The 23657-nt window shown below is 47.4% G+C and overlaps 1 protein-coding gene across 1 annotated transcript in view; it reads right to left on the bottom strand.

Annotated features, from left to right (window-relative positions):
* Positions 1-23264, bottom strand: part of DDX11 (DEAD/H-box helicase 11) — a 33215-nt gene extending 9951 nt beyond the window's left edge. Inside the window, exons 1-17 of the mRNA XM_034780476.1 lie at positions 23098-23264; positions 22698-22844; positions 20564-20800; positions 17967-18053; positions 16150-16307; positions 14633-14684; positions 13579-13686; positions 11240-11327; positions 9242-9447; positions 7640-7792; positions 7467-7513; positions 6492-6571; positions 4920-4964; positions 4726-4793; positions 1918-1956; positions 1282-1402; positions 512-646 (exon numbers count right to left, since the gene is read on the bottom strand). Coding sequence (XP_034636367.1) covers positions 512-646; positions 1282-1402; positions 1918-1956; positions 4726-4793; positions 4920-4964; positions 6492-6571; positions 7467-7513; positions 7640-7792; positions 9242-9447; positions 11240-11327; positions 13579-13686; positions 14633-14684; positions 16150-16307; positions 17967-18053; positions 20564-20800; positions 22698-22844; positions 23098-23139 — 1813 coding nt within the window. The 5' untranslated portion in view covers positions 23140-23264. The remainder of the gene's footprint in view (positions 1-511; positions 647-1281; positions 1403-1917; positions 1957-4725; positions 4794-4919; positions 4965-6491; positions 6572-7466; positions 7514-7639; positions 7793-9241; positions 9448-11239; positions 11328-13578; positions 13687-14632; positions 14685-16149; positions 16308-17966; positions 18054-20563; positions 20801-22697; positions 22845-23097) is intronic.
* Between the last annotated feature and the right edge of the window lie 393 nt (positions 23265-23657).

The following is a 23657-nucleotide window of genomic DNA, read 5'->3' as shown; positions in this document are numbered from 1 at the left end:
AGGAGCTGGGCTCTGCCAGGTCTAATGGCCTCTAGTGGCGGCCAGCAGCTCTGCAGCCTGTTTCTGCGAGGGAAAAAGGAAATGATGTGCAGAACATTAATTCTGTGCAAATTCCCCCAGGAGTAATAGTTTGGATGGCCAGCTCCAATGTCAAGTGAGTGACTCTGCCAAAGTTTCTCCTTGAGTTTCATGAGAACCCTACATAGGGTACTTGTCTCTGGGAATGAGGCCCTTCCAACAGAGGTCTCACATTCCTGCAGGACCCTTCAGCTGGTACTAATTATTTATGTTGCTCCCAGGCCCCAATCCAGCAGCACCCCATGGTGCTAGGTACTGCGTATACAATGCTGCACAGAGTAAGAGACAGCCCTGTCTCTTACAATGCAATCTAAGGCTTACAATCTAATTATACTTAAATTTCTAAGTCTCCCATCAGTGAGGTGTCTAGGTACTAGCCAGTGGCTTTAACGCTGCTTTGCTTGAGCCTCGTGAGTGCTCTTCACTCCAGTACCTTGCCGGTTGAGGATGACTCTCCCATCTTGGTTTGCATTGGTGAGAGCAGAGAGAAATCCTTCAATCTGCATCAGAGGAGATGCCATCTTGGGCTGGCCATCCTCAGCCTCCACAGGATGGCACTGAATAGCAGCTGCAGGTCAAAAGAGAAAGGGGGGGGTTGGGGGGAAGTCACCCAATCAATGGTTAGGTTCCATTCCCAGAGGAGTAAGAATGCAAGAGCAAAGGCCTGGTCTATATGTAAAATTTAGGTTGAAAAGGTGATGGCACTCAGGGATGTGCAAATCCCCACTTCTGAGCGCTGAAGCTATGGTGACCTAACCCCCAGTGCAGACACAGCTGGGTCGATAGAAGAATGCTTCCGTCAACCTAGTTACTGTTGGTCCAAGAGGTAGAGTTCTGAGAGAGACAGACAACCCCTTCCATTGCCATACACTGCATCTACCCTCGGGGATTATGCTAGTTTAGCCACGGTGCTAAGGTGGCTTAAGGTGTATACTATGGAACACATGCCACTTCCTTGAGGAAAGGAACAAATCTTTCCAGATAAATAGCACCCACTCTGGCAAACAGAATAGGTAGAGTAGGGAACCCAAAATTTCACCTTCCTCATGGCCTACTCCTCCCTTGCTTCACTTGCTTTCCTAAGGCAGCTTCTGCAGCACGTGTCTTCCTCCCCGGGAGACAGCTCTGAAGCCAAGTTCATCTCCCCCCTTGGCCCACGTAAGTGCAAGCTCCACAGCCTCTTTACCCTGCATCTGAACTCACCTTCTTTGTCTGGCCCCTGATGCAGGGTGAGAAGGAAGTTCTGCAGTCCAGCCATGTTCTGCTTTTCCTTGTTAGTCTTTACAACACTGGTGGCTCCATATCTCTCCACAAACCCAAAAAGCTGCCACGTAAATAAAGAGCAGGATTTACAAAGGATACAAACGCACTGACAGCACGTCACATACAAAGGCCCTCATTGAATGTTATACACCTGTTACAGAAGCCAGACATTGTGGCATGTCTCAGTGCTTCCCAACTCTTCTAACCGGAGCGTCTTCCCTCCCTTGAATCAAAACTTAATGCTCGCCCCTTCCACACGACGCAGCCTCTAGGGATGGCATGTTTTACAGAGTCCCAGAAAAGGCAGTGCAGAACTAGCACCGTATTAGCGTTCCAGTGCTTACTAGCTGCCATACACTGTGAATGTCAAATACCCAGCACAGTCGGGGACACTTGCAGGGGTCATTTTGGAAATCAGAGGAAAGCATAATAAACATGCAGAGGAAAGCAAGAGGCTTACAGCCATATGCCCAGCTGCTATGCTCTTTCCCCTTTAAATGCCAGACTGCCCCTTGTCCTTGAACTAGACGGGGCTGAATGTCCTGCCATGTTGGTTAAGGAGCAGTGCGGAAATACCTTCCTGCTGATCAGACTTTTCTCACAGTAACGCTGAACCTGTGGGAGGAAGAGAGAGCGCACATTAATACTCAGAATCTCCTTCCCCATCCTGCAGCCCCCCCCGCTGGACTATTATCCCTTCCTCATCCCCGCAATCTCTCCTCCAATAGCAATGCTGGGAGAGAAGTGCAGTGTAATATTAATGGCCTAACGTGAGCTATACTTTATTACAATTGCAGCTAAATAACTTGCTAGGTTCCAGAATAAGTGTGTTCTTCAAACCCAGTGACCTAAGAACTCCTTAATGCCAACTAGCAAAAGGCACACCCAACACACTGTTGTCAGAATATTTAGGCAAACAGTGAGGTATTGTGATGGGGTGGACTAGGTCCTACGCCCACCCCCAGCTGGAGGCCTCGAGGCCCTGCCACACTGCACCCCAGAAAAGGGCAGTGGAGTCCTCCAAGCTGCCTAGAGTGGCGGTGTGGGACACAGCCAATCACAGAAGGTCTGCAGAGAACAGCCAATCCAGGCCCAGCCAGCAGGCCCATATAAAAGGAGCTGCAATGCAGAGCAGCAGAGTTCAGTTCCGTTTCTTCCTGGAGCTGGAGGAGCATAAACAGTGTGCCTGGCTGTCTGAGGGAGCTACAGGACCTCAGACAGAGAAGTGCTGGCAAAGACTGGGGGGAGCGAGAAGGAGCTCCGGGCTGGCAGCTGGGACTCAACCAGGACAAGGCCCTGAGGCAAGACTGAAGAACGTGCTGGGGCACAGGGAAGTGGTCCAGGGAATCCTAGCAACAATGCAGCTTAGTTAAAGGGACATGGCGGACTGCTGCTATCTTTAGGGTCCCTGGGCTTAGACCTGGAGTAGAGGACAGGCCTGGGTCTCCCCCATCAGCCACTGGGAAAATGGTCTGGACTTGATGAATCCCAGAAGAGGAACTGAACTCTTTTAGTGGCCGAGCAGGAGAGCTGGGGCCCGAAAGGCCCAGAGAGAGTGAGGACACTGCCTCCAAGGAGGGAGCTGCGGGAGTTCAGCTCAGTACCAGGGCTGAGACCATTTTAAAGACTGCTGGATTAATTAAGGGCCTGAGTCCATGGAAAGAAAGGCCAACCAAGGGTACTGGGATAGGTCCCCCCCATCAGACTGTTTCCTGGAAGGGGTTTTTATTTCACATGCAGACTGAGAGAGACTTGGCCAGAGGGCTGAGTCACCGAAGACCCCACCTCAAACAGAGAGAGTGCAGGCACATGCACTCGGACAGGGGCGCTTGGGAGAGGTGAGTGCGACTCCGTTACCGGTATCACATAAAAACTGGTAACACGCAGGTCATTAATTACGTTATTCCATGATGTCTGTACAGAGTTATGTATGTGCGCTGGAAATACGTTCCTAAATACCTTTTGGGGGCAGACTTGATAAACAAGCTTGCCTAAGACAAAGGAATGTTGTTTTTCCTGTTTGTCTGGGTCTCCAGTAAATTGAGTAAGCCAAGGCTAGAGACAATGGAAGTTACATTTATATAGGAGTCAATCAGGCCATGGGAAGTCATCAGGAAGAGACAAACAGCAGGGGAGAAGAACTTTATCTAGGGACACACTTCAGAAGAATCCCTTTCTTTAGTCCAGTAAGCCCTTGAAATGTAGAGAACCCTTAGTTATCCATCACTAAAGGGAGAAGAGGCTGGCACTCTTGGAATCTGTTAAAGGTGGATCCTTCAACCTCATGGATTGAAGATGCAGGGGACTGTAGGTGAGAAATTGCCTGAGACCACGATTGTAAACTGTTGAGTTTTAGATGCTAGAAAACATATTTTTACTTATTTAGCTTGTAACCATAGCAGTCTTTTTCTCTTGCTTAGTAACCCTTAAGTCTATGTTCTTTATTAATAAACTTATTCTTGTTTTTATTAATGAACCATCTCAATGCTGTGTACTAAGGGAAAGAGCGTCCTCAATGAGCCAACAGGAGAGACAGCAGACTTAATAAATTCTGTGAGGGCCCAGTAAGAGGGACTGGACACTGCAGAGACATATCTGGGGAACTGGGGCGTGCTGAACGTTACCTGCAAAGTAAGGTTAAGACTGGCAGAGTCTCAAGGCACTTGCTGGTGAGGCTGACAGAAGTGGTGTGGCAGGGAGCTGATACATTCCAAACCCCAGCAGAGCTCCCCCGGCTTAGTTCTGAGCAGCCTAAGGAGAGCATCAGAAGCCCCACACGTCTAAATAACCCTGCTTCACCAACAGACAGCCCACCTCCACTCGTGTGTTACTGCCATGGCTTGAGACTACACTCCCTGGGTGCACACAGCTTTAGCATGCTGCCATAGCCAACGTAAAACAATACCTTCTAAGGCTACGTCTTCACTACCCGCCTGAATCGGCGGGTAGAAATCGCTCTCTGGGGGATCGAATTATCGTCTCTCATCGGGACGCGAGAATCGATCCCTGAATCGACGCTTGTACTCCACCAGCGCAGGTAGGAGTAAGCGCCGTCGACGGGGGAGCCGCGGAGGTTGATTTGCCGCCGCCGTCCTCACAGCGGGGTAAGTCGGCTCCGATACGTCGAATTCGGCTACGCTATTCGCATAGCTGAATTTGCATATCTTAAATCGACTCTCCCTTCCCCGTAGTGAGGACATAGCCTAAGACCAACTGGGGCAATGGAGAGAAGCTGGCAGGAAGTAGGCTAGTGTTCTGAACAAAACATAGGACCAAGTCAAGACATCTGGGTTTTATTCCCAGCTCTGCTACATGCTTCCTGCGTGACCCCCACCAAGTCACTTTACCCCTCTGTGTCCTAGCAGAAGACAATCCTCACACTACCTTGAAGAGGTTGATATTGTCAATCTGACTCTGAAACAGGAAGTCATTGATGGATTTTAGTTCTGTCCCTGAGAGAAGAGAAACATGTATTACCTGCTGGGCCCACAGACCTTCACCCCACCACCACCCATCTCCCCTGCTTGTTGAGCTGTACACTGCTCTAGGCACCTGAGGCATTCAGAGCCACATCTTACCTGCTTGAGAAATGCTCTGAGCATTTGGATTTTGATTCACGTCTCCTGCAAAATATCAAACCAGTTCAAGGCAGCATGATTCACACTGGGTTTGTCTAAAAACTTAAGCAACACACTTAATAGAGCTAAGGGGGAATGCAACTCTAGCACAAAGACAGCACCCGGAAATTAACTGTCTGGTTGGAAAGTGGTTCTACAGTCAAAACATTGCCTTTTACTATTCATTTCTTTGCTTTCCTCTGTAGGATAGATCCACATCAAAGGACAAATGTTCTGTAGCATCCCTGCAAGCTAATGCCTAGGTTACTTTTGTACAGGAGGCGGCAGATGGGTAGGTGCATAGAAACACTAACACAGTATTCATCATGCTGCAGAGACTAAAGAAGTGCAAAGCACCTTCTCACGCAGGCACTAAGGCCTTGGATACACTCGTGGATTCACAAGTCGCGCCGCCAGCGCTGCGAGAGCTCTCGTGCAGCGCTGCAAGTACTCCACCTCTCTGAGGGGAATGGCTTGCAGCGCTGCGAGCGAGCGTGCAGCGCTGCAGGCGCTGATTACACTGGCGCTTTACAGCACTCCACTCGCTGCGCTCGGGGGGTGTTTTTTCACACCCCTGAGCGCAGCAAGTGCAGCGCTGTGAATTGCCAGCGTAGCCAAGGCCTAAGTGACCTTTGTAGACACAGTGCGAGGGAGCTGGAATGCGCATAGGCAAGTGAAGGGGGACAGTTCTCCCTCAAGCCATCAGCAGACAAACCAAGGTTAGTTGGTGCCTGACTTTATTTTCTGTTTCCAGTATTTAATCCCCACCTCCCGTCTCACACTTCTGGAGCCTAAATCCTGAACTGCATTTTCTGATGGAAGTATTTAAGGGAGGGCCAGGTGGGAAGGAGGTAAGGAAAAAAGGATGGAGAACCTGAGAGAAGAGGGAAAAGGGAGAGGGAGAAGAGTGTGTCAAATTGCATCTTCCTATTAGTGACAATGACGAGTTCTTTTTGGCAGCGGTTCCCCTCAAGGCACATCTGATGCCTAGTGGACAAGTAGAGAAGTAAACAAGGAGCCAGGTTAGCTCCAGAGGGTCTAGAATCACAGCAGAATAAAAGGCAATATTCAAAAGAGAAATTCACTTGATGGTTAAGAGTCTGCCAAGGCAAAGGGCCTCACTGCTTACTAGTACAGCAATTCTGTTCTATTCAGGCTTTTAAGCCACACTCATCACTGTAGTATCTGTCTGCCATTTTAGTAATTTGGCACCCTTAAGTTCCCTATCACTCAAAGTCAAATCTGAGAAATTGTTTGGAATACAGGAAAAAAAGACCTTTCCCCAGGGACCTACAGCATGACCTGCCGCCTCCTTTTAATGAAAGAGGAGGCAAGCTTCAGGTGGATCCAACAGTCAACATCCCCAATTTGCGGAACAGGTTGAAAAAATAAAGTTAGCAGGTGACAGAGCTAGGATATAAACAGCTAGTTCGCAAAAGCCGCAGGGAGAGAGACGGGAGGCAATTACACTCTGAGGAAGCACCAGCCAGCTCAGAGTGTTAGGAACATCAATGGAAGTGGAAGCTTTCTTACCTCCCAGTATGGACACAAACCTCTCCAGCAAATACAGAATCTGTTTAATGTACATCAGGTTTTTTGCCTTCAGACGTTTCCTATGAGATAGTTGATGGTATTAAACACCAGAACGAATGCCCACAGGGACTATAAGACACAGCTTCGTAAGTCCCAAACACAAGCCATCAAGCTGATCGGCCCAACTCCATTTCTTTATCGTGAGGAGATGAGAACTAAGACACAGTTTTCTCTTGGACTCACTCTTCCAGTTTGTGTGCAAGGGACAAACCCCAGAAAGCCCTGGCCAAGTGTTCACAGGTGCCAGAATCACTGCACTACCCAGCGATGTCACTTCAAGAGTCCAAGCGTTTAACAGTTTCTAGCACTGACTTTTTCCTCTCTCACCAGTTAGGGTTAATTTATTTATATTGCAGTAGTGCCCAAAGCCCAAATCAGGATTTAGGCCCCACTGTGCTAGGTGCTAGACAAATACACAATTATTAGCCCTATATGCAACAATTACTGTAGAGCTGGTAAGCCTGATGCAAGCTTTGGATAGGGTTGGTACACTGTACACAAATTCTGCCTTGGAGGTCACCAGAATTCATTCTGTTTCAGCCACAAAGGCAGCTAGAACACGAAGGGTCAAAGCCTGGGAGAGATGCGAAAAAACTAAAAACTGGAGCTTATGGCACAGCATGTGGCTGCCGAAGTAGAAAGTAGAGGGAGAAACTGGGAAAGAATTTAAGAGAACGAGAAAGCCACACATGCTAAAATGTCACCTTGGCTGTCCAATACCAACCCTGGGAACAGGCTTACAAAGGTTCTAAACAGAGCTAGTAAACCAGCACACTCCTTTCATCTGTCAGAGCATTAGTACAAATAGCCTTCCACATGGGAAAAGCAGGACAAGGCCCTGCAGATGAGAGAGAAATAAGCTCTGGCATCTCCTCTGCTTGCAGCTGTGGGGCTGTTCCTCTCTGGGATCCTCACCTGTATCGTTCCATGTACTGCAGCAGCTGGGAGTGGGCACAGCACAGCTACAACAGAAACAGAGCTGGTGTTAACAACTCCATAAATGCCGGGTTCCATTACAGGTGGCAAATCTACTAGATACAGAACACAAGAGTGGTTAACAGAGCAGTGACCTCCAGTCCCTGACTCACCTTAGCGCCACGGACTTCGGCGCTGTAGATGCAGGTTATAGTGTCTATCAGATTGTGGGCCTCATCAATAATCACCACCTGATCCTTCAGTTTGATCCCAGAAGCACATCTGGTAGATTCATGCAGGAGCATCTGATAAGGCAACACCACCAGCTGTGGGAGAAACCCAAGCCTTAAATGACCTGACTATTTCAATAGTACGAATAGTGGGCGTTTACAAAGGGCTTTCCAAAGGCAGGTAAGTAATATTACTCCCTTTTGTTATGGATAGGAAACAGAGGTAGAAAGAGGCTAGGGAACTTGTTCAAGATCATACAGCAAGTGAACAGCTGAGCTGGTAAGAGAAGCCGGGTCTTCCAACTGCCTGTCCCATGCTCTAGCCACTGGATGTGTGTTCCCCCTGAAGTATTTACATTAAAAACCACTATTTTAGCAAGGAACCTGCAGATGACTGCCTTTCACAAATTCTCATGTTATTAGATGGTCACAGAGAAATTCTTCTCACAGAAACACACAGAGAGCAATGGAAATGGCTCAGATTGTCTTTGCGTGTCAAGGCTGGCACCAGAGTACCATTACAAATACCACTTTGCACTTATAAGCCACTTTTCATCCAAATATCTCAGAATGCCTTACAAGCATTAAGTAAGCCTCACAATGTCCCTGGTAAGGGAGCTGGATATTATAACTGAGAGTAAACTGGACACAGAGATTAAATGAATTGCACCACAACACAATGAAATAGTGGCATTGATCCCCAACCCTCCGCTCTAACCACTCTCCTCCTCTCCCACTCCTCCAAAGGGCTATATTTAGCTCTACCTTTTGGTTAGAGCTAGTAGGAAATTTGGTTTCTGCATTTCCATGGAAGTGGGTTGGTTTTGCTGAAATTTTTCAATTTTCCTTCAGGAAAATGCAAACAAAATGTTTCATTGTGAATCAATTTAACATTCATCCCAACATCAGCTTGAGTCACCATCGTGTGCCTCATGCCTCCCTTTTCCACATGGGCTGGGCTCCCCCGCCAGACTACATCTCCCATGGCACACCACTTCTCGCCTAGCCAAGCTGCCATGTGCATCCTGGGTTTCCCAGGAACGAGGTGCAACATGGAAGACATAGTCCTGACTCATGCTGGGAAATGTGAGTCTGAGGCATCTGAACTACCATGAGGCTCCATGGCAACCCAGGCAGCCAGAGAATAATGCGGTAACAACCAGAAACGTTTCGTTTTTGGTCAACAAACAAAATATTTCAATTCAGGAACACTGAAACAATTCATTCCAATCACAAACACTGAAACAAAAACATTTAGATATTTCCAAATCTTTCAGAACTTTTCATTCTAAGACAAGTTTCAATATTTTGACTTTTCATCCCAAAATGGGACTGAAACCAAAGTTGAAATACTGGAATTTCCTGCAAAATGGAATTTCCAATCAGCTTTAATTTTGCCGATGTATAGAAAACACTCAAGTTTCCAGTTCTTGGTTGACATGGTCAGCAGGAAACCTGAGGAATACAGCATTACAGAGAACAGGCGAGTCAGTTTATTTTCTGGTGCCAGGGAGCTATTCCTCACCAACAGCCCTAGCTTCTCACCTGGGCAGCAGGAATGGCATAGCGACTCCCATAATACGGACAGGCTTTAGTCTCCTTGCCCAAGGCCACCAGCTGCTCAATATCTTTCACCTTGACTAGAACTTCGTCCCGGAGAAACTGCATTTGCTCATAGGAGTAAAATGGACACACCGCCCGGCTCACACGCCTTTTCTTCCCCTCCGATTCCTCGCCCTCACTCTTCTTCCCTGAGGACAAGAGGCAGAAAGGAACTGTGAGTATAAGCAACATTCACACGAGTCAGAACAATTACTTTGCATCTTTATAGCACCTTTCATCCATGGATCGCAAAGTAGATTTTGCAACACACCTGACCATCCACTACCTACCTATTGCATATATAGTGCCCAGTGCTGTACTATCAAGACACTGAATAGAGAATTAAGACTTGCACATAGTATTGTCCCCAGTGGGTCCTGCTCTCACTATCATGAGATTTAGCCACTTGGAATTTTTTCTTCTTTTCTCACCCCCACACCATTGTGCAGCTTCTGATATTATCACAAGGTGGCTTCAACAGCAGACTGTAAAAATGCTCGTACTTGGGATCATTCTGATCACCTCTAGTAGCAGTAGGGAGTTACAAACACAAGGACCTTCCACTCAACGTCCTCCCGATTGCAGTGACAGATTCAAAGTACCCAATGAGCACAAGTGTCTCGAAGGATCTCCACACCTTTGTGAGGTGGGGGGAGGAGGGTTGTATCTGACTAGTTCTGCTTCTCTGAAGATATCATTCCCACAGGATTCTCACTCCTGGAGTCTAAGCTCCCACCAGTCTCCCCCTAGAACTCTCCAAGCTCTTAAAAGTATTTTTTAGCTCTTAAGGGCAGCCATAGCAGGGAGCAATACAAGCTACTACACCCTGAGCACCTGGCTTTTCTATTCTATTCTATTCCATCCACGTGCCTGTACAAAGCCCATCACCGGAATATTGAGTGCACTTGGAACATTCAAGTCAGCTCCAATTACACAACTGGTGAACATTTCCAGAATCAAAAATATGCTTCAAAACGAAGAGCAAAGTGCAAAAAGCATCGCTGAGGGCAATGCTTTCAAAAGTGCCTGAGTCCGACTGAATTTCAGTGAGACGTGGCCTCCTCGGTCACTTAGCTGCTTTTGAAAATATGGTCGCAGGTCAATAAAGATAATCTCTAAACTTCAAGGGAAGATGGAATGGGTGAGTGAGAATAACCAAAAGCATCACAGACCAAGAGCCTCATGGAGAAAATTATACGTCAGTAATGGACCTGATGGGAAGGCTAAGCTGAATTTTTAAAAGGCCACTCAACGGCTTTGAGTAACGCAGGGGAAGAGCCGGAGCAACTAGTATTGGAGCTTGCTGCAGAAGCCACACCTTCATCACCAATCGTGGTCAAGAAGAATCGAACTGGAACATTCCAAGTGCAGCTGGTAAGCTCCGAGCCTGGCACAGGACAGGAAGCAGGAACTCTGGCTCACAACCTACCCTACCACCACTGATGTTAAAGGCCAACGAGCTCAGGGAATTTCTTGTCAGTCTTGCTCTAGGGAGCTGAAAAGTGAGCATCTTGGTGGATGGTACTTTAGGGAAGAATTGTCCTCAGTGGCAGAGCTGGGAATAGATTTAGGGGGAAAAAAGAAAAAAGATCTCCTGACTTCTAGCTCCTATTCTAGACAACTCTTTTCCAAATCTACAATACAACCTTCCACTCACTGAAGCATCACTCTGGATCGCCACTTGTCTGTTCACAAAGCTCCGAAGTCCAGCTGGAAATGATACCCTCTCTCTTTGAAACAAACATCCCCAAGACACAGCCTAGCTGGATTAGAGAGACAAGTGCCACTTCCCACATGGGAAACAGCAGCATTTGAAGAAAGCCCCTTGTACCCCCATAGGCTACTGTATCAGCAGCCAAAGTGCATTGCACTGGAAAAGTGTTCGCACTGATTGCAGTAGCAGTTGCTTCCCCGGTAGTCCAAGTTAGGAAGTGTTCATACCATGTTTGTTCTTCTGCATTTCCACACAGCGGTCATTGATCAGCTGGACAGCTCCCAGATGGCGCACCTCCTCATTCACACAGAGGTTCTTAGAGAGAAACAGAATGAGAGAGGCTGTTATGTGCTCTCACTTTCATTTGTAAGGTATAATTTCCTTTATAACAGTCAGTCCAAGACTAGCCTGAGAAATGGAAAGGTCTTCTACAGCAGGGGTTCTCAACCTTTTTCTTTCTGAGCACCCCTCAACATGCTATAAAAACACCACGGCCCTCCTCTGCCACAACTCTTTTTCTGCATATCCAGTAGATTAAAAGCCAGGGCTGGCATTGGGGATAGCAAGCAGGGCAACTGCCTCGGGCCCCACGCCATGCAAAGCTAAGTTGCTCGAGTTTCGGCTTCATCCCAGGACGGTGGCGCTCGGGCTTCAGCCACAGATCCGAGCCAGTCTAACACCGGCCGTACTTTCTGGTTTATTTTGGCGGACTCCCTGAAACCTGCACGCAGCCCCCAGACCCCTGGTTGAGAACCACTGTTCTACAGTATATGGGATGCTGCCAGGTGTGCATACTTTGCCTTACTCAGGAACGAGTTACCAAATCTCCTGTACGCCATCATAAAGTTTATAAACCAGCAAGCAGACCAAAAAAAAAAAAAAAGTGCCCCAAAGATGATCTATGCCTGCATCCATGGTTCTGTGCTTTTGCCATTTACGTCAGAAGCTGCAGGAATACCAAACAAAGCAAGGAACTGCTCTCCTAACACTTCAGGTGTTTGTGATGTCCCCAAAGTAGAAGAGGAAAGCAAGGTTCTTGAACGTATGACAAGGGTGGCCAAAGAACAGTCCATGGGCCAAACGTGGCCCCTGGGTGCTCTGTTTAATACAGAGGTTCACCCCTGGAGATTACAGGTTACAGCACTTGATCCAAGTATGACACAGAGGCCCACAGTTGGTTCATTACACTGTGTCAGCAACTCTTGTCTGACTGGACATACTCACTACACCTAACATACTGTTGTCATAGTCTGTATCTAAAAAGTATCATATGAAGTATCATAAGCGAACTAGTAACACATTGGTCGTTAATTTGGGTCGTGGATGTACAGGTGATGTATGACAAGTTATACATATGTGCTGGAAATATGTTTTTAAGATGTGTTTGGCAGATAAAGCTTAAGTCACCCCCACCTCAGACAAAGGAATGCGGTCCCTCCTGCTTTAATGAATCTCCAACTTAAGTTGAGCAAAGAGGGATAGTGAAAATACATTTACATAAAAGGTAAACAAAGCCATCAAACTAGTAAGCAAGAAGACAGACACTCGAGGGGGGGGGAGGGACTGCAAAAATTAACATGGCATCAGCTCCCTGGGTGGGCACAGCAAGCTGAGCCCCAAGAAGGGCTTCCCAACTTTGAATACAAAGACAAAACTTTGAGGATATAAGCAGAGAGAAAAAAAGCCATTCTGGCATCCCTCACTTGGGGGACTAACAGGGATAGAGCTCTTGAAGTCACAGAATAGTGGATCCTTCAGCCAAGGGGGCTGAAGTCTCTGGGAACGGAGTATAGGTGAGAAACCTGCATAGGCAAAGATTGTAACTTGCTGAAATTAAGTTTGAGTCCTAGAGGCATTTATTTGTTGGTAACCATTTCTATCCCTATTCCTTATACTTGGTATCGCTTAAACCTATGCCACAAGTTAATAAACTTGTTTTACTTTTATCATAAACCAACTAATTGCTTTTCACCGAGGAGGGGGGTTTGTCAACCCCAGTTAGGTTAGTAAGATGCTGTGTACTTTTAAAGGAGCAGCAAACTTGATAAGATTTTGTGGGATGTCTCTGCAGGACTCGGGAATTGGAGTTCATTGAGTGTTACCTGCTAGGCAAGGTTTGGGCTGGCAGAGTCCCGAAGAGTTTGCTGGCAAGGCAGACAAGCTAGTATGTCAGGGAGCTGACACACTGCTTAGCAGCAGCAAAGCTCTCACTTGCTGAGGCTCAGAGGGGTAACACAGTGGCTCACAGTCCTGGGAACCTCAGCAGGTTGTCACACCAATCTCATGGTGGGGTATAAGGCACCACCACAATGCCAAATTTAAAAGATTAAGGTAGCTAGTATTCGCTCTGATTTTGGCAACCTAAGCTAAGCCCACGCATCGCTAATGTCACTTTCAGAGGAGCAAAATCTGGGCACCTGAGGAAGTGAGTCTCAAATATTTTTACTAGGTATTTACTAGTGACATAGCTGTCATACCCACACACATCTCCCGGGATTTCAAGGACTGTTGTATTTGTAAGACAGCATTTCAGTTCCCCTGGGAATCACCTCAGAGTGCTGCGTACCTGCCTGGACCCCAGTGACACCAGCCGTATCTCCTCACCAAAAGGGCTCTTCTGAACTTCATGCACAAACTGAGCCAGCTGGGAGTGTGTGCGGCTGCAGTAGTAAATCTGTGATGAAAGAGGAAGATTGGAGGAACTCAAGGAGGGCTGTCTGCCTACCCTGCTATGAGAGAATCTGGATGGGAAAGACCCTCAAAACCTGGACAGGAGGGACTTTGAGACAGACTCATGGGACGCTTGAAGACCCCATGACCGCACACAGGACCATCTTTTGGCTGTCAAATATCCTGAGAGAAATAAGGCACTGCGTGACTCAGCAGGAGGGGTCAGCCTCTGGAACTAGCATCCCACCTTTGAGGACCAAACCTGACAGCTGGCACACTGTTAGCAAGTTACCTACAATACAGCCTAGCAGTGAAAGGGGACCTCTGTGTCTCCCAATCTAACCAAGGAGTCAATGTGCGACTGGATTTCAAGTAGCCCCCACAAGGTGCTGGGACATTTAATAAAGCATTTCCTGCCTTGCGTATCAGGTGTGCCGTTCAAAGGCTGAACCTTGTCAGGGGCCAGCAGATTGTAGCATTGTCTCTTACTAATAGGAGTAAAGCAGAGGGAAAAAACCTGCTAAGATAAATTTTAAGAGACTCTTGCCATTTCTACCAAGTTTCAGAGAGACTCTCCAGGGGACACAGCAGCATGCTCCACCAGTCCAGGCACTAGAGAACCAAGTGGCAAGCATGCAGTGGCTCTTAAAAGTAAGTAATGGCCATTTCCAGTAGTGTGCGTTCACAGTGACTTCAGGGAAAAAATCTTAGTGATCTCAGCAGAGTAAGCTGCCTAAACAGCCAGTATAATTCAAAAGGAGATGGTGGCAGAGATCCCCTTAGCCGGGCAATGGCATCCACAAAGCTGCTTTTGACAGGTTGAGGAGTAATCCAGATACCCGGTTCTTAGATCCCGCTGTCCCATATCACACTGTAGCTCTAAGGAAACCTTAATTCTTCTTTTACACACATTGTAAAGGGGAAGTGTTAGAGGCCCCTCCACATCTTACCTTGGTCACATGCTCCTCCTCCAAATCATCATCATCCTCCTCCTCCTCCAACCTGTGGGGGTGGGGAAAACAAAACTGTTTTCTTTCAGCAGCTTCCCAAAAGATTTGTCTCATATACAGAGCTCACCAATGACTTCAAGTGAGATGGCAGCATCCGCTCAGGAAAAACCTCAGTCTCCTGAACCGTTAGCTGTGTTAAAGTAAGATTTCTAGAAGTGGCCTGTAAGTCTGATGAACAGCAATCAGGGGTCAAACATGCACTTTTTAGCAATTAGGACTCCAGTATCCCGCACAAACCTGAGCATTCTTTGGCATTCTCTTTATGAGGCACTTTACAGAGTTTATGAGGATTTATTAGCTCATGAGCCCCTGCTAATCAGTTCCACAATACTCCTTGCTACACTATTTAAAATGAAACCTCAAACACATCCTTATACACACAAAGCAGAGACAGAGGTCAGGCGAGCCAAAAATCTAATACACGAGAGTCTCCAAAAGGTGTTAAAATAAACCAGAGTGCATGGCTGAGTGGTGTAGGCATTAAGTTTTAAACAGAATTGGATGCAGTGTGCTGTGTGTTTGAGCCTTTAGGATGAAGCTGAGGTACTATCTGCTCTCTGCGTTCAGTAAAGAATCAAAGGTATTTTGGGGCAAGTAGGTATTTGCCCTAGTGTCCTTGACTAAAATAATCTACGCCCCACACTACTGCATAACAACATACGCTCCAGGTGCGTGCCTGGTTACCCCAGAAGTGACTGCATTTTAGTGCTGGGTAAAGCAATTCCATTTACATGTAGTTTAATAAGTGCTTTGGATTTATTCCGATGGAAAGTGCTATACAAGTATTTATTATACTTGCTGGTAAATCCAAATTTTAAGTGTGTTTTGTTTTTCCCTGGTAACACATGCTTTAAGCTGAAATCCAGATGCCAAAGGAACAACTGTGTTTATATGAGAGAGAGAGAGAGAGAGACTGTGTGTGGTTTTTATGCAGAGGTTCAGTGTCCTTCAAGATGTTCATGTCTTCTTTTTAAATGTTAGATTCTCAAAAGCTGTCAGTACTAATCTGCAGGATTAAGATCTTTTACTGACACCCTGAGGAGTATTTTGCTTCTCTGATGTAAGGAATTTGAACTCAAGTCATTTACCCAGCACTCAGAGAGTTTATGTGGGGAAACAGGCCTGGATGAAGTAAATGGCTCTACACATTCCAGATAAGATGCACTTCTTCAGATCGGAGTTACAGGCCACAGTGCTGTCAGCATGAAGCCGATCCAGCTGAACAAAAGCCTTCGGGGTTCATGTAATTACATGGAAATACAGAATCTGCCTTCCAAGGACCAAATAAGGGAGAAACTCCAGATTTATGTGACAGAGATACATTGAGATCTAAAAGAAGGATGCCTGAGTTTCCACAAAAGAACCCCAGGAGCCAGCAAAGCAGAAACCCCCCTGACATCATTATCACTATCTGAACGCGATACAAGCAGCAAGATCACCCACTTCCCAACCCTTACCCCAATCCCACTTTCTTCTCCTCATCACTCTCATACTCGGCAAGGATCAGCTCCTCCTCCTCGTGATCCAGCTGCTCTAGAACATCTGACCCTAACTCCGTCGACAAGATCTCCTTACTGAGCTGGAGCAGCCGCTGTGTCTCATCATCTTCAAGCCTCTGAAATTAACACAAAGGACTATCATTCACCCAAAGACAGAGAGCACCACTCCGTACAATAGACAGTTCAGAGGGCAGCACCATCTCCTACAAAATGGAGGGAACAGGATTCATTCACATCCCCAGCAGAACAGAGAGGTACATGACCAATGGTCTCTGGAACTGCTCAGCATGGATGCAGTCAGTACAAGAAAGACAATCCAGACGTGCTTGTGCAGTGAACAGATGTGCAAAAACAAGTACTTATGTGCAGAACTGCCCATAAGTAACCGACATACCAGATCATACCAGTGGTCCATCCAGTCCATCATCCTATCTGACAGGGGCCAGTACAAGACAGTGTACTCTACAAGTGTGCAAAAAAGCATGTAGTAGATCATAAACTGTCCATAAATGAATTTTCTCCTAGCTCCAAGCTGCTAGTGGTTGATTTAGGTCCTGAAGCATATCCCATATCCTTATATCCCTTACAGCTTAAAAAACAAAACAAAAAAAACATTGTGATGTTCTTATTCCTAGAAGTATCTAACCCCTTTTATGGATTCTATTAAAATCATCATCAATAATAGCTTATGGAAGTAAGTTCCATGGTTTAATTTTGTGCTCTGTAAAAAAGGGGGCTTTTAGCAGTTTTAAATTAATCACCTTTCCATGTCATTGAATGCCCCCTTGTTCTTGTGTCATGAAAAAGGGAAAACACAGCACCTGATCCACCTTCTCTAGATTATTCATTATTTTGTATAACTCCACCTTATTGTTATTTGTCTTTTCTCTAAACTAAGCAGTTCCATTTTTTTCAGTCTCTCCTTACATGGAAATTTTTCATTATACCTAATTATTTTTTGTCTCTGCCCCCTTTTTAGTTCAACTGTATCCTTTGAGATGGTGTGACCAGAACTGAATACGTATTCCAGGTGAAGGCATGCTAACAATTTATATAATAGCATATTTTCCTAATAGGTAACTGAACACAGAATTGCCTGCTCAGGCACACAGAATGAGCGTACGCAAATTTCAGCAGGTATCTCTGAAACTTTGGCCCACAGCATAACCAGATGCATAACTAGATGCTCAGAATTGGGAGAGCTAAGACCAGTCCCGCCCCACCAGCCCTTTTCTTAGTGAGCAAAAATAAAATCTACTGTCTTATTCAGAAAGCATGGCCATTTCCAAAACACATTAACATATCACTGTGTGAAGCACGACAATAGATGTAATTGTTCCCCAAAGGGGATCCTAACTAAATAAATAAAATTAAAAAAACCTCAGATTAATTTCATGGAGCTGTTTTTCAACCAAATAACAAAGCTTTTTGAAAACACTAGAAGTAGACCTACAGGATGACAACAGAAGGGAGTCTAGTCCACCAAAGTACACCTTCTTCCTCTCCAGGCATACAAATGCAATCACAGGAAATATTCCATATCAAAATCACATTTCACACCCCTATCTTGAGAGCTTCCAAAACAAACACAGACAGAAACTTGTGACCCACAATCCAAGACTTTAACACCCCAATCTTGCAAACATTTACACACACAAATAGTCCCAATGACTTCAACAAGAATATTCATGAGAGTAAAGGCCCACATATGAACAAGCGATAGCAGGACCTGAACCTCTAGTACAGAAACTCCTCTGCTCTCTGGGATAACTCACCTTTCTTTTTGATGCATATTTGAGTTGCACGTTATGGCGAATTTTCTCAAGACGATCCTCTCGTTTCTTCCTCCTGATTTGCTCTTCCTGAAATGAAAGGTGTATATAGGTCAATTTACTAATTTAGGCTTAGAACCCAAACAGCATTCCCCTCTAGGCTCCCCAATCTCCTTTCATCCTGAAGGCCTGCTCCCCCTCCTGTGCCCCTAATCTCTGCACCCTCTTCAGTCCTAAGTCCTGCATCCCCCTCCTGCGCCCACATGGGGAAACTGACCTTGATGCACGAAGCAGCTGGCATTGCTGCTCGCTCCCCCAGAACTGCTGCTGCTCTGCCCCGCACACTCCTAGGGGGCTGTGAGGAGGGGGGGGGGGAGCGAGGAGCAAAATCAGGGCTCCCTGCATCCAGGTCACTTTCCCCACCTGGGCTGCATAAGGAGATGGCATGGGAGCAGCAGCTCCTGATGCCGAACAGCACAGCACAAGTGGGGAAAGTGACCTGGATGCAGGGAGTGAGTGAGTGTGAGTGTAAAAACAGCTAACAAAAGCCAAAGCTGGCCAAAACACCAGCCATGCGCTGCTCCCACTAAAAAGGAACCATCAGACTCTCTCATCCTTCACATTTCTCATATGAGCTACCAGGGCTTGAATTAAATTTTTGTATGAAATTGGGGTGAATTTAAAAACTGTTTAAGAACTTTAATACATTTTATTTACAGTATCAATATTCATAAGAGACTTATTAGTCCTTCCCCCCCCAGGCAGAGAGGCAGAGACTAGGATCAAGACCAGCTGTGCCCCCCACAAGACCAGGCCAACCCTCCAAATTGGACCTGACCCACATCCCTCCCCAGACCGACCCCCTTGAACTGGACCAGACCCACATCCCCCCCACACCAAACTGGACCCAACCCACATCCCTCCCCAGACCAGGGTGCTGGTGGGGAAATGGGATGGGGGAACTGGGGAAGGTCCAGTTTCCCCAGGGGTGCTGGCAGGGGGATGGGCAGGGGGCACTGTGTCTCCTCCAGGGGCACTGGTGGGAGGATGGGGTGAAGGACTCCAGGTGCTTTGCGGGGCTCATGCCGAGGGAGCTTACCTTGAGCAAGGAGCACCCACTGGTCGGGGTGTCTGTCCACTGGGTGCCGGTGCCACCTCCTGCCCAGCATGGTCCGGGACCCCCACACTCCCCGGCCTCCGCATTTGAATAATGGCAGGGCCGGGGCGGGCACACGGGGGGAGCTGGATGTGCAGCACCCTCCCACCAGCACTTCTCCAGGCCTGGCAGGGGCCTGAGAGCCCAGGGAGGCGGAGGTCGCGCCACAGGAGAGCCCAGCTGTCTGCGGCAGCTAGAAACCCCCCAGGCCTGCCGCCGAGCTTCCCCACCCCCACCTCTTGCTCCACCAAGTGGTACGAGCCTCTGGGGGAGAGGAGGTGGGGCCACAGCAGCTGAGGGCTCCTCTCACCCCCCTTCACTGGCTGGAGCCCTCAGCTGGTGGCCAGCTGGCTGAGAGGAGCAAGTGGGCGGGGGGGGGAGAGGAGGGGAGTGGGGAGGGAGAAGGCAGCCCTGGGCCTGCGGGCGAGAGGAGCGGGTGCGGGGGATGCTGGGCCAGGGGAGGGAAAGGAAGCAGCACCACAGCCGCTTAGTCGCAGTGCGCAAGTGGAGCGCTGGGCCAGCGCACGGCACCCAATTTGGTGGGCTGCCCTGCGCAACCGCCCCGGCTGCCCACGCCAAAGGCCGGCCCTGCTTATACCTCCAACTGCCAGCAGTCAGCAGCTGGCCATATAACAGATGGCTAAGGCACCTCCAGAATCAGGGAATTCTGATGATTTGCGGGGCATCTGCTGATTTAGATGTTTTTCTAGACCAGTAGTTCTCAACTCGCAGGCCACTTGCGGCCAATCAGCACACAACTGCGGCCCATGTGACATCCTCAGGGCCATACAGGTAGTATATATATTGTGTGGATGCAGCCCAAATAACACTTAGAAAGCTTCATATGCAGATCACGATGGTAAAGGGGTTGAGAACCACTGCTGTAGACCCTATGCTTTTGTTCTCTCTCACACATGAACAGTTTCTGAGCATTCTGGCTATGAAGAGCCATGTGACCATTAATCTCTGTCATCTAGTGACAGAATCAGACATTGGTGCAGAGAGGGTTTGGGAATCCTCCCATTTTTAATATGGGATTACCTTTGAGACCAGTTTATGGCCACTATGTGCCAATCTTGTTTCATTGCAGATAGTCACACCAGAAACATCCCAGCTAATGGTTTAAACCATTGGAGCTGAATGTCCCTCTCAGCTGCCATTGTCACAGCTCATTGAGCGGATATTCTCCAGAAATACAGCTGAAAGTTATGAACATGTAAATAGCTGCATGTCCTGCCTAACATTCTTTTGATTATTAGTATAATTGGGACACTTGCTACAGTCCTTAGACACAAGAGTAAAAGTATCATTTACATATGGTCAGCTACAAGTGCTTAGCAGATCAGAACATTTGACTTTACAAAGTTCCCTGTTCCCACTATGCCATCCATTGTGTTCCTTACAGACTGCTACTGATCCTGACTATAAAGGAGCATTTCCCGACCTTTAGTCTGTCCACCATGGCCTGCTCTTCTTTTTTCTGCATAAACTCAGTGATCCAATCTAGCTCCCCTGCTGAGCCCTGGCAGTTTGAGGCCTCCGCGCTGCGTGATGTAGGCTGTTGTTGCTTGTCTTGTCCATTATGTTCATCTGCAAGGAGGCGGGCCTCCTCCTGCTTCTTTTTTTCTTCAAAATCTCTGAGCCAAGAGAGTGCTCCACAGATAAGACTCAAGGATTTTCCCTGCAATTAAAAATAAAGAACAAAAATATCCAAAAACACATGGTGGAAATGGGAGTTATCACATCCCTTAAAATAATCCCAATAGCAAAACATATTTTGTTATGTTAAAAATGCCTCTGTGGATCTCAGGTTATGCTTGAAACAACAAAAGATTTTATTCAAAATGTACTGGATGCCATAGAGCAGGGGTCAGGAACCTTTCAGAAGTGGTGTGCCGAGTCTTCATTTATTCTAATTTAAGGTTTCGCGTGCCAGTAATACATTTTAACGTTTTTAGAAGGTCTCTTTCTATAAGTCTATAATATATAACTAAATTATTGTTGTATGTAAAGTAAATAAGGTTTTTAAAATGTTTAAGAAGTTTCATTTAAAATTAAATTAAAATGCAGAGCCCCCTGGACCGGTGGCCAGGACCTGGGCAGTGTGAGTGCCACTGAAAATCAGCTCGCGTGCTGCCTTTGGCATGCGTGCCATAGGTTGCCTACACCTGCCATAGAGGTTGCACAAGATAAAGGCTTTTGCCTCTGATTTGTGCTGGTGTTGTAATAAGAAATAGGAACCCTAAGGCATATGCTATGGGACCTTGCAACAGTCAGGCAGCTGTGGAAAGAGGTAGACATGAGTGAAAACAGTGCTCAGCTTCAGCAGCAAAACCTCAACCAAAAAGCGTATCCTACATTATTTATATGCTAAGCTGTGTTAACTCCGCCACAAAGTTTTTGGTTCTTCAGGACTGCAATGATCACCAAGTGCGTGATTTTACAAAAATGGAGGAGTACACTTATGTCTACAATAGAGCAGTGGTACTCAGACCTGTCTGAGTTAGCAGCCAAAGAAAGAATATCTTATCACCATAGAGAGCAATTATATGAATCTGAAGAAATCTGGACCCTGTTTCTAGATATGTTTGGATAAAAAAAAAAAAAATGCTGAGATGACTCAAAGAATGCCAGACCTCCATTCAACTCCTCCTCTCTTTCCCTCTCCCCAATTACCTCCTTCCCTCCTCTCCCTATTCATGTATTTCTTCTTCTATTTTATTATTGTTACCTCCATCCTAACATGTTATGTCTATATAGTGTTGCCTGGTTTTGTATTGTCTGGTCTGACTTTTTGACAAACTGTAAAATTGTGTAATTGCATAAATTCTACTGGATATCCTATGAAGCACATGGTATTCAAGCATGTACATATACAAGCTGCAAGTCATTTATCTTTTTTGTACTTTTCGTCTGTTTCTTCAAGAAAATCAATTAAAAAAATAATCACAGAAAACCCTCAAGAGGAGACACATTGATTCAAAACTAGATGTATCAATACAAGTTTCACAAGAAGGATTTCCATAAGGAAGAGGCACTAGCCCACTGCTAGACGACAAGCCCCAGAGATGTGGCTCAGTAGTATTTGCAATGAGAACAACACAATCGTATAGCGTACAGACAGGGGCTATTGCTTCCATACAGTGTGATTTATTCTTTTTAATATACAACTCAAATTTCCACTGGCACTTTTAAGATACTACAGTATATCATATTACTAGTACAACTTTTGAAGTCTGCCACCTACCCTATGACCTATATCAGAATTACTGCTTTCCAGGTTTCTCCAGGCCATTGACTGACTAGTGTTGTTATTCCCTGGCCTAGATTTAGTTTGTCCAGACAGAATCTTTTTATTGCCAGCATGTTTCTCTCATTTTGTTTGTACCTTTTCTCCATGACAATTATAAGCTAAAGGTGGCTGTCAACAGCTCTAGGCTCCCTGACAACTCAATAATTCTGGATCCAAACAGGATTGAAAGGGATACTGAAGCAATTTGTAGTGGGGGTACGGTTAACTGCAGTCTCTTCAATATCCAAATGCAGGACAAGCTCAGCCACACGCAGCTCTCGCTTACCGTCCCTGTAGGACTCTCAAAGATCCCGACTTTGCCAGCCTCCAGAACATCATACAGCTTGGCCATGAAATCCTCTTGGATGGAGTAAGGGGTGTAAGGAAATGGGAAATTAACCCTGCCCTTCCCCTGAGCTGCACCAGCCGCCTCCTGGCATAGAAAACACATTCAATGTGAAGTGTGCTAACACAGCTCTGCATGCCTCTCGTTACCTCTGCCAGCCCTCGAGCCTGACCCCCCGCCGGCCCCCGGTGCAGCCCCGGAGCCAGTCCCCGAGCCTGACTCCCCAGCCCCTCTGCCAGCCCCCAGACCAGTCCCCGCCCCCAGCCCCGCCCCCAGTGCCAGCCCCGTGCCAGGCGCCGCGCTCCCCCGGCATCGCTCTGCCGCCAGCCCTGTCGCCCACCTCCGTGCCCGACAGAGCCCCCGGCCCTCGCCCGGGCTCCATGGCGCCCCGCGCGCCACTCAGGGGCCGTGCCAGACCAGTCACCGAAGATTCCACTTCGAACGAAGCGCCAATGACGCGGGGCGGCCTCAGCCCCGCCCCCTACGCCTAACGCCACCACGTCGGCCTCGCTCCAAAGCCAACGTCAGACGTTTCTCGCACGGGAAGACCAGCCAACTCCCGCGCTGCGCACGCGCAGACCGTGGAACGCAGCTACGCGTGCTGGTGGCGGGGAGCTGCCAAAGCGTCGTTTTCTGCGAGCGATGCTCCTGCTCCTCCCACCTCCCCTCCCCCCAGGTCTTCGGCGCAGGCAGCCTCGCACCGCCTCTCATCTGAATATGGCCCGGAGGGACCGCGCGCATGGGCCGCTCCCCGTGCAGGGCCAAGCCGTGGCCCGTGGGGCTGCGGTGCCTTTCGTGGGCGCGAGGGCAGTGGCGCGGTCACCGCCTGCAGCCTGAGATTAACCCGTGTAGCGGCACAAACAGCTCTCACTCCCGTTTTCTACTTTGGGTGTACTGAGC

This window comes from Trachemys scripta, chromosome 1 (assembly GCF_013100865.1).
Source record: "Trachemys scripta elegans isolate TJP31775 chromosome 1, CAS_Tse_1.0, whole genome shotgun sequence".
Classification (NCBI taxonomy): Eukaryota; Metazoa; Chordata; order Testudines; family Emydidae; genus Trachemys; species Trachemys scripta.
Note: the sequence above shows the minus strand (reverse complement) of the source record. Positions and strands in the feature narration are given on the sequence as shown.